Consider the following 10,941-nt stretch of genomic DNA (forward strand, 5'->3'; position numbering starts at 1 on the left):
TAATTACGTATAGGGAATTTGCATTTTCTGGATTTAAACCTGGCCTTTTAGAAAGCCTTCTCACAAGGCAGTTTACGGAAATATATTCAAACAACAACAAAAAAGAATCGATAAATAAACATAACAAAAACAGCCCATCTGAAAATATTTCAAAAAGCAAGTCAGCAAATGTAGATTTAGAAACTTTTAACAATATGCCCTTCAAAAAAAATGATGATACATACACACCAGGCTGGCTTTCTCCCTGGTAGACATTTATCTGATAACATGAGGAATGTAATTAATATTTTGGAAAAGCTACAAGTGAATATCAACACAAAAGCAGTTTTGATATTTGTAGACGCGGAGAAAGCCTTTGACAATATTTCTTGGAGTTTTATGAAGAAAAATCTTCAGGGGATGGGGGTTGGACAAAACTTTGAAAATGGTATAGGTGCGATTTATTCTGAACAAAAGGCTAAACTGATAGTTAACAACATAGTGACAGAAGAATTTAAAATTGAGAAAGGGACACGACAAGGTTGCCCAATTTCCCCACTGCTTTTTATTTTGGTCCTGGAGGTTTTGCTAAATATGATTAGAAGGGACCAGCTGATACAAGGTATTCAGGTCAGAGCTAAACAATATAAACTTAAAGCTTTTGCAGATGATCTTGTATTGACACTACAGGAGCCAGTATCTAGTACCAAGAGGGCTCTAGAACTAATCCAGGAGTTTGGTCAAGTGGCAGGCTTTAAGCTAAACAAGTTAAAAACTAAGGTTTTGGAGAAAAATTTGACGCCGATTGAGAGAGAGAGGTTTCAGAAAGAGACAGATTTAACATTAGTAAAGAAGGTAAAATACCTGGGCGTGAATATGACTTCTAAGAATGCGAATTTATTTAAGGATAATTATGAGAAATGTTGGTCAGAAGTGAAGAAAGACTTAGAAATTTGGTCGAATTTGAAGCTTTCCTTGCTTGGTCGAATTGCTGTCATCAAGATGAATGTATTGCCGAGAATGTTGTTTTTGTTCCAATCATTGCAAATTATTGACAAGATGGATTGTTTCAAGAGGTGGCAAAGAGATATCTCTAGATTTGTCTGGCAGGGCAAAAAGCCCAGAATAAAATTTAAGATACTTACTGATGCTAAAGACAGAGGGGGGTTTGCCCTGCCAGACCTTAAACTTTATTATGAATCAGCAGCTTTTTGCTGGTTGAAGGAATGGCTGCTTCTTGAGAATACTGACATCTTAGATCTTGAAGGTTATGACAATGTATTCGGGTGGCATGCATACTTGTGGTATGGCAAGGTTAAAGCACATAAGGCATTTAAAAACCATATTGTCAGGAAAGCACTATTCAATGTTTGGATAAGATATAAAGACTTTCTGGAGAGTAAAACCCCAAGGTGGTTATCACCTATGGAAGCGAAAGCTATGAAAAAACTTAATATGGAGGCCAAATGGCCAAAGTATTGGGAAATTTTGGAACAGGAAGGTGACAAGCTGAAATTGCAGAGTTATGAGAAGCTTAAATGGAAGGTGCGAGACTGGTTACATTATTTTCAAATAAGAGAGGTTTATAACCAAGACAAAAAAATTGGTTTCCAGGTGGAAAAATCAAAATTAGAAACAGAATTGTTAGAACCCAATGCTAAGATATTATCAAGAATGTACAATTTGCTGTTGAAATGGAGTACTGAGGAAGAAACGGTAAAATCTGCTATGATTAAATGGGCACAAGATATAGGACATAATATTATGTTTGCTGACTGGGAGCAGTTGTGGACCACTGGGATTAAATTTACGGCATGTAATGCCCTAAGAGAGAATGTTATGAAAATGATGTACAGGTGGTACATGACCCCAGTCAAGCTTGCAAAAATTTACCATTTGCCCGATAATAAATGTTGGAAATGTAAAGAAACTGAAGGTACATTCTTTCACCTTTGGTGGACGTGCCCAAGGATTAAGGCTTTCTGGGAGATGATTTATAATGAAATGAAAAAGGTATTTAAATACACTTTCTTGAAGAAACCAGAGGCCTTCCTCCTGGGCATAGTTGGCCAATTGGTGTCAAAGAAGGATAGAACTTTCTTTATGTATGCTACAGCAGCAGCAAGAATACTCATCGCAAAGCATTGGAAGACACAAGATTTACCCACTCTGGAAGAATGGCAGATGCAAGTAATTGACTATATGGAAATTGCTGAGATGACTGGCAGAATCCGAGATCAGGGAGAAGAGTCGGTGGAAGAAGATTGGAGGAAATTTAAAATTTATTTACAGAAACATTGTAAAATGTATGAATGCTGATGACATTGAAATGAAATGAAGGGGTTCTAGCAACAAGATAGATAAAAACTTGAAATTATAAATTTGGGAGGTAAAATAATTAAGGATAAAGTAATAGGATATGAATTTGCTGAACCAACTTTCAAAGAGGGATACAAAAAAGGGAGGCGTGAGGAAGTCAGGAAAATAAGTTAATCAAAGATGAGCAATTAGAAAAGAGGGATTTGTGTTTTTCTTTTTTGTGCGTTTATTGGTTTTTTCTTTTTCCCCTGTTAGGTTAAATGTTTGTATTTTTGTATTGTGTAATTTTGTATTGTTGTGTTTTATATTTCCCCTGTGTTTTTACTGTTCTTTGTTTGTTGTTTTGAATTCTCTTTATTGTTAAATTCAATAAAATATTATTATAAAAAAAAAACCAGAGAAAGGCAAAAAAAAATAAAATTTAAGCGCTTAAAAGTGTAAGAGGGCAAATTTCCCCAGGGACAGAATTCCACAAGCAAGGTGCTGCTGCAGAACAGGCTCCATCTCTGGTTCACATAAAACAAGCATGAGATGACTATCTTAAATGTCTGGTAAGTTCATACTGGCAAAAGCAGTCCTGGGAGTCCAAGGCACTGAGGGCTTTAAAAGTCAAAACCAGCACCTTAAATTGAGCCAAAAAAATATATATCCGTAAACCAGTGTAACTGGTGTAGGATAGGTTTCGCCTGATCCAACCAGCATGCTAATATCAGTATTTTGGCGGCTACATTTTCAACCAATTAAGTTTCCAAGCTGTCTTTTATGGCAGCCTCATGTAGAAAGCATTGCAAAAATCTGGATGTACCAGCACATGAATAATTTAAACCAGGTCTGTTTTCCTCAAACAGGGACACAGTTGGCAAAATCAGCCAAAATAGAAAAAAGATAATCTGAAACGCTGATGCCATCTGAGCCTCTAAGGTTAGTGCTAGGTCCAGGAAAATTCCCCCAGCTGCAAATTTGATCCTTCAGAGGAAGTGAGACATGAGTACGTAGGTATTATGGAGGAAGATGGTTACATTTTTTTGTCCGTATCAGTAGAATTTCCCAACTAACAGCCCTTCAATCTTTTCTGGATTAAGTGTCAACCTGTTTGCCCTCATCCATCCCAGTTTCAGACACCTGTTCAGAACATCCATGGTACAACAGAGCTTTAGAGGCTCCTTGTCCAGCTTTCTGCCAGCAGTTTTCTATTAAGATGCCAGCTAAGTTCTCAAGCCAAGCTCAGGGGTACATAAATTCCCTCTTCGAAAGCAGAAGTGAGCCTTAACAGCCTTAGAGATTTCCATCAGGCTGAGCTAACCCTGTGCCAACCAGGGAATTACTGCAAACAAAGATCCAGCATGCTAAGAGAACATTCAGTGCACTGATTCTTTAGCAGCCAAAAAAACTTTATAAACCTCTTAATTTCAGCTCTATGCAATGCAGTGAATCGTGTTGCTGTATCACACTGAACAGGACTGGGATTAAAAGATGTAGGGTGGAAAAGGGAAGTCAATGCCACAACCAGGTATTCTTGGGGTAGCACCCTTGATGGATGATACCATCATCATCATTACTACAATATATATTCTGCCTTTCTACAAATAACACCCACGGTGCCTAACAGTGATAATACCACTTAAAATATACAGCAACACAATAAAAAGAAGTTACTAACAAGATTAACTTCATAGTGATGGTTTGTCATGAACGTGCCTATCTAGGCTGCCTTGTTCCTTCATGCGAATGCACAAAAAACAAACCATAGTCCTCAGCTTACATATGAAACAGGGACTGTGGCTTCTCTATCTCTCTCAAACCAACCATATTCAGTAAGCCAAGAACACAACTTGTCCTCTCACGGTTTGTTTAGAGCAAAACAAACTTATGTTCTCTTCTTTCACCATCTTTCTTCTAGTTTGTTGTGCTTTCTGCATCACATGTCGGTATTCAATTGGCAATGGGTTTTGCAGAAAAAGGAAGGGACACTCAATATACGATTGCTGGAGAATGTAGAGCCCAAATGAAGGTGCCATTTTTAAATGAAAAATGATCCATTTTTAAACGAAGGGACTCACCTTCTTTATAGTTGCAGAGTACTGAGCCAGCATATTCTGGTCGAGTCCTTCGATCTGTTTCAGCTTCTCGCACACAGCGTCAACCGTCATCGAGCTCAAAGGCACTTGGGGTGCTCCTGAGCCTGTTCCCTGCGCAAGGGAGAAGTACATACATGCAATACGTTCAGAGGCTCATTATGCCTACTGCACATTGCTTTTCTTTGCAGAAGCAAAACGTAACACGCATCTGAGTCACAACGAAAGGCAACGCCCCCCCCAAGAACTGGGAATATTGGTATACTGTCTGGTGACCCCGCCCCACCCCAGTTGAGACACTGTCCTTCCCAGATTAATACTCCAGTTTTTAAAAAGTGTTTAAAAATTAATAATAATTGCATTGCGTCGTTATAAGCAAGGAGACCCATTAGAAATTTGCTCAAGATGTTCATGGATTTAAAAGTTAAATAACTTCTGACATAAAGACCAAGGAAACTTGATGACCTCTGCAGTGTACTTATTCTTCACATATACTTTCAGTGCTTGGTTCTTATGAGAGCAAGGTCTAAGAACCAAGGAAGATGCTCAAAATATCACTCATTATATAAATCTGTCCCAATGATTCCTGGCACAATAGCATAGTGTCCTTGAACCAGATCTTAGCTAATGTTAGTTCTAATCAGAGCATATCCAATGAAATTAATAAACCTGACTAATTTAGGTCAATTTATTTCAATGGGTCTACTCTGAGTAGGACTAACACTGGCTGCAACCCGATGCTTTTTGAATTGCCTGAGCCAATAAAGAGGGGGACATAAAGGTATGTCCCCAGTTTTAGACATTTTGTCTTAGGGAGGAATCCAAGAGGCAGTTGTGCCACGATAGCCCTCTATGTGTTTGTGTGTGTTACGTGCAAGGGAAATAAATGCACATTTTGAAAAATTGGTGCTTTAAAACCACTAAGGTTCCCTGCTAATGGAAGCATGTCTTTTTAAAAAAAATAATGTCCACCTCCCAAAAAATGAAGGCTTCTTTAAAGAACTGTAGAATCCTCACTCAACTTGTATAATAAGGAGCTACCTCACTGACACAGAAACATTCCACTGCTCTGAGAAACTCATAAATTCTCTTTTTTCACATTCAAAAGCCAGCAAAGCTCACTGTCTAAAGGACCATAATCAAGGTGCTAAACAAACATATTTGCAAGAAAGGATGCAATTGAGTAATATAACTTCTCCAAAGTATTTTGGCACTAAAAGCCCCAGAACAACAAGCTGCTTCAGGAAGGGCAGCAAAAAAGTATTTTAATGCCATTGTGGGGTGTTTGCACTCAGCTCAGCTCAGCTCACAGGTAGCAGATTCAACTAAGGACCTGTCAAAGCAACTGAAAGCCAAACTGTGACAACCGATACATTACAGTATTCAGAAAATGTCTGGAAAGCAGACTGCAACCTGTCTGGTGCAAGGTGGAAATAAAATTAAGCATATTATTATTATTATTATTATTATTATTATTATTATTATTATTTCTGTTTGTTTAATGCAGTCTTGAAAAGGTTTCCTTGAGTGCTTGAGTCAGGCCCACTACTAACAAAAAATGTGCTACCATAAAACAAAGTAAAATTCTCAGATGCTAAATCTATGCCTCATTTCTGTATAACCTCTATACCAGGATACTGCCCAAAACTGTAATCTTAAAAGACAGTTGGTGTAAAAAAAAAGTGATCAGTGTCTGTGTTGCATGTTAAAATGAGCAAAGACGTTGGCTTAATAAACCACACTGTGCACAACCGGCATGTTGGTGCCAGGATTGACCGACAGTCTTAAACCAAGGTTGGTTGTCTGCTTCTTAATCCTGACTTGCTGGGAGAAAGAAAGAAAACAATGATCCCATGTTTGGATGCCATTCTAATCCTCTCTGTGGTTCGTATATCCACTCATGCAAAGGGAAGAACAAAGTGGGCATCGCGAGGCACTATACAGTTTATTAAACCAAGGTTCTTTAGGTTATCATTGCACATGAGAGTGGCCACTAAGAGATGGATGTAATTTGGGGGGGAAATCCTCTGTACAAGTTTTTTGAAATATTCCTTCACAAGACTGGCTTCACAGCTTAACACACGTTACTAATCAATATAACATTGACAAAGTAGTAATTATTTTTCTTTAAGTGATCCCAAAATGGTCAATAAGACTATGCATTTCTCAGGATCTACTCTATTGTGATCAGATGCAGGGGGAAGAGTGTGTGCCTGCTATTATGGGGGGGCGGTGTGCCAGTTTTCAGGGTGCACACAACACAAAAAAGTCTGCTTGAACAGGGAAATTCCTCCCTTCCCACCCACCCCAGCATTGCATGGGACAGGCGTGTGTGTGTGTACATATACAGACATACACATACACACAGACTATGGCTGCATGGAGATGGATAACTAGGGGTTTCCATCTTCCTTGGTCAATATGTAGCAGTGGTAGTCATAAGTCTCATTGTGTAGCCCATATTCACATTCGACAAGTGGCTCTGATAACGTTTTCTTAACAGAAGTCACAATTTTAATAAACCATAAAGATAATGAATAAAATAGTCCATAAAAACTGAAGCAGAATGTTATAGATAACTTCCTACTCAACTCAGTAATTCAAACCACATTAAAAATAACACCTAAATGCATTAGTTTTATCTATATTATATGAATTCTATATACAGTTTTAGTGGGCTTTCCTAACATGTTTAGAATTCAGTTACGATTCCAACTATCCAGTTACCAAACTCAGTATCTGAACTATGTATGAAGCAGGAAGGAAAGCAGAAAATTGCTAAAATACAAAATGTAGTAATTACTGATGCTGTATTTCAGTGGCAAATAGTCATTTCAGCATGCATTGTAAGCTATTTTAGGGAAGATTTTTCTTACAAAAATACATAGATTACTGATGTCAATGCATGAATCATATGACAGAGATTCAGTTTAATCTGGAATGCTTCCTATAAAAAAAGCAGTATTTAAATAATAAGCAGTGCAGGTGCTTTTAGTGATATTTGTCATAAGTGAATTGCAACTGTACTTAAAACAGACCTATTTTTCCCCAGTGGTAGTCTCTTTCATTATAGATGTGGAAAGAACATTAATTCTACTAAATATCTGCCATGCAAAATCCAAAAAGCAGATGTCAAAGCAATCCTCAAGACTTGAAAAGTGCATTAGTGCATAAGTCAGCCAGCATGAAGTGCTAGTATGGACAATCTACAATGAGAATACAAAAATAAGTGAACAGTTTGCAGAAAGTTGCTGTACCTGTCTCTGTCTGTTTAACCCAGTTTTACACTGCTTTAAGAAAAAGGACAAAAAAAGTGACACAGCTTAACATGAAACATGAAAAAAAATGCCATTAAAGAATGAGCTAGTATGGTTATTAAGATTTCTTCGTCAAAGTGATGGAGGATAAACAGCTGGGATTTCTTTTAAAAGTGGACCACCTCCTGATTAACACATGCTAGACAAGATCCAAAGAACTGTTCTACACACTCATGGGGATTCTGTGCCTGTGTTTCTCCAATAATTCCATGTTGCATTGCAAACCGATGTTGGGCTTTCAAAAGCAGTCTCTGATACGGCATCATTGATCAAACCCCACAGTGCAGTCTCAGGCCCTCAGAGACACTTAGAGCAATTGTTTAACAACATGGTATGCACTGGAGAACTTTTTACGCACCTCTGCAGCTCGTTACACTTTTGATCTGCGGTGAAATTCCCGCAAAGCAAGGGCAGCCAAACTTTGGCTCTCCCATTGCTATTGGACTCCAACTCCCATCATTCCTTGCTGGCTGGGGCTTATGGGAGATGGGAGACCAACGACATCTGCAGGGTCACAGCTTTGCCACCCCTGCTACGGAGGGCTATTAAGGCACAGAAGACTGTGTAAAAAATATCATGAAAACTCAGGGCTTCCAGGTTCAAAATGGTATCCAATTCTGCCTGCGCAGACTTCCATTCACACAACAGGAGTCGCCTTCCCCTCCTCCCCTCTACAGCCTTCACATGCCTGAAAAATCTGCTCTGGAAGGTACCCCAACTCTCTGGAACAGATTTTGAGGGCATTCTGAGGTTTGGAGAGAGGAGGAAAGTAAGGTGAAGACCCATTGTGCACAGTGAGTACTGTCCTTGTTCAACTGTGTTTTACTCAAGAGTAAACCCACTTTGATTAACAAACACGACGAAGTTAAGGCCATTGTTTTCAACAGGTCTATTCTGAGCAAAACATGAATTCAATTCCAACCTTCATATTTATACAAATAAAATACCTGATTTATTGCAAACAGGGATTGTAATCCAGCAAATGTTTCCTCCAGGTGTAGCTAGGTTTTTACTCTTATTGCAATGGCCAGTGCTGGAGGTTCCTTGCTTTTACTGCTGATAACAAGACCTAGTTGTATACTCAGTTCAGGGCCATGGGTATAGTACCAATCTCTTTCACTGAGAAGAATCCAGCAAGAGTCCCACTGAAAGCAGTTACTTCAGTGTGACTTAGTCCGTTATGTTAAACAGTTCTGCAGAACCCATAGCAGGATTTATTATTATTACATGCATAGTGTCATTGGGGTGAAATACTAGAACCATGCCTGTACCATGCTTCAACATGTACGACGCTCAATTTTCAATGCAAACTAAATCCCTCATTTTCACATCATTTATTAATGCTAGCTTCTTTTGGTAATGCTTTCCTTCTACCTTGTTTTGGTCTTTTCTAAATAGCAAAATGTAAAGGTATTATGTTTAATAAAACCAATTTTGTCCATTCTACTGGTACAATCACCTTGTAATCTATCAAGTTTTTATAACACTTATTGCAGAAACTGCCTCGGAGAATGTAAAAAAAGAACTTAGAATTTTGATGAGACAAACATTTTAAAACATTTGAGCAAAACTGACACCTTCTTCAAACTTCAGACTACTGTGAGTTTGAGGTCACTCATACTTTCTCAAATAATCACTAGGAAATAATTAAAATCTTACTATACAATCAGGTAAGCACCTTTTAATTAATTCAAATACACTTGTGAATAAAAAGAAAGATAGCAAGGGAAAGAAAGTGTATTTTATCGGTATCATAAAGCTGTTATAAAAAGTGAACCTACTATCTATGGGGGGTAAACCATCTTATATCAGATTGAACAGGAGAAAAACAGGCTCTGTGCTACTACTCAAAACTATATATATTCCTATCTCTTTATATGAATGCTTCTTTATGTACCCTTCCCTGTGAATGATTATCATTGTACTCAAACATATGTTAGGCTGGATTCCCAAATCCATAACATAATATAATCATTCCAACTTTTATCTTTATTATCCATGGACTTGTCTCACTCAAGACTTGCACCAGTAATGGCCAGTGTGGTGGCAACAAGAGAAGGAAGGAATCTGCTGTCACTGAACAACAGGTGTGAAGGGAGAAGAGGCAGGCTAGGTCATTTTGCTGGACCATACCCATTATGCAGGTGATTAGTCTACACCAGTGTTTCCCAACCTTGAGTCTCCAGCTGTTTTTGGACTACAATTGCCATCATCCCTGACCACTGGTCTTGCTAGCTAGGGATGATGGGAGTTGTAGTCCAAAAAGCTGGAGACCCAAGGTTGAGAAACACTGGTCTGCACTACCACAAGCTAGAACCATGGTGGAAGTGATGCAGGCTGAGGGGTGAATTTTGATGGAATCCTCATCTTTTTCTCTAAAGTATCTGGAAGAAGGTGGGAGAGACTGAGTTTATCCTGCATGAGTATTTAGACTATGATCAGAAAACAAAAATCATACAACCGAAAGCTGTTGCAGAAAAACAGGATAAAGCCATTGAGAGATGGGTTACCATCCAAGTTCAAATCAACAACTTTAAAATAGAGTTAAGAGTTTTGGAAGTAAGATCCGAGTTTAATGCTAATCTATAGAGATATTTGTATGGCAAGAACAACTATGATAGAATGTAAAATGCAAAGCCTGCCTATTCCTAAGGCTCAAGACAGGCACCTTCCATTCTCATGGCAACTGTCTTATGACCAGCTTTATGTCTTGTCGACTGCAGCAGCTTTATGCCCTGACATAACCAAGAAAGGGCAGGTATAAATTATTCGGCTAAAACACTTAGAGAAGGCATCAACCAGTCACTTTTATGTAAGTGAACAGCTAATAGCCTAATTCCCTTCTACTAGCCAGGGCAATACTGCTAATGAAGACAGAACACATTGTACTCTACTGAAAACACTGTACTCCACAGACTACAGAAGGCTAGCAAGGGAAAGACAAATACAATATGCATTATAAGTAGAATATTAGCCCGTACTCTTGTACTCATTCACAAACTATGTTCATTAGTCTTCATCTATTCTATTTGCTCATCAAGCCACCAATGCAGTGTTAGTGAACTGCCATGGTCATTCAAGCAGACTCATTACTGTTGAAGAAGCAATGAGATGCTAAGGATCCACACCACATGACTACTCATTTACCATTGAGGGGTCTGTGGGTGAAGGAAGCCACTCAGCAGCATCCTCCTTGATAACATCCTACCAACAACAACAAATTATTACGATTTGGACAAAACGGTTAAGCA

At 38.5% G+C, this 10,941-nt stretch overlaps 1 protein-coding gene across 9 annotated transcripts in view; it reads right to left on the minus strand.

Annotated features, from left to right (window-relative positions):
• Nucleotides 1–10,941, minus strand: part of KIDINS220 (kinase D interacting substrate 220) — a 65,565-nt gene that overhangs the window by 7,391 nt on the left and 47,233 nt on the right. For 4 of the 9 annotated variants that reach the window (XM_053380948.1, XM_053380949.1, XM_053380940.1 and 1 more), the window contains exons 26-28: nucleotides 10,838–10,894; nucleotides 7,631–7,663; nucleotides 4,359–4,487 (exon numbers count right to left, since the gene is read on the minus strand). In XM_053380948.1, coding sequence (XP_053236923.1) covers nucleotides 4,359–4,487; nucleotides 7,631–7,663; nucleotides 10,838–10,894 — 219 coding nt within the window. The remainder of the gene's footprint in view (nucleotides 1–4,358; nucleotides 4,488–7,630; nucleotides 7,664–10,837; nucleotides 10,895–10,941) is intronic. The other 5 variants (XM_053380946.1, XM_053380944.1, XM_053380947.1 and 2 more) reach the window with 3 other exon arrangements.

The sequence above is a fragment of the Podarcis raffonei genome, chromosome 3 (assembly GCF_027172205.1).
Source record: "Podarcis raffonei isolate rPodRaf1 chromosome 3, rPodRaf1.pri, whole genome shotgun sequence".
In the NCBI taxonomy this organism is placed as follows: domain Eukaryota; kingdom Metazoa; phylum Chordata; class Lepidosauria; order Squamata; family Lacertidae; genus Podarcis; species Podarcis raffonei.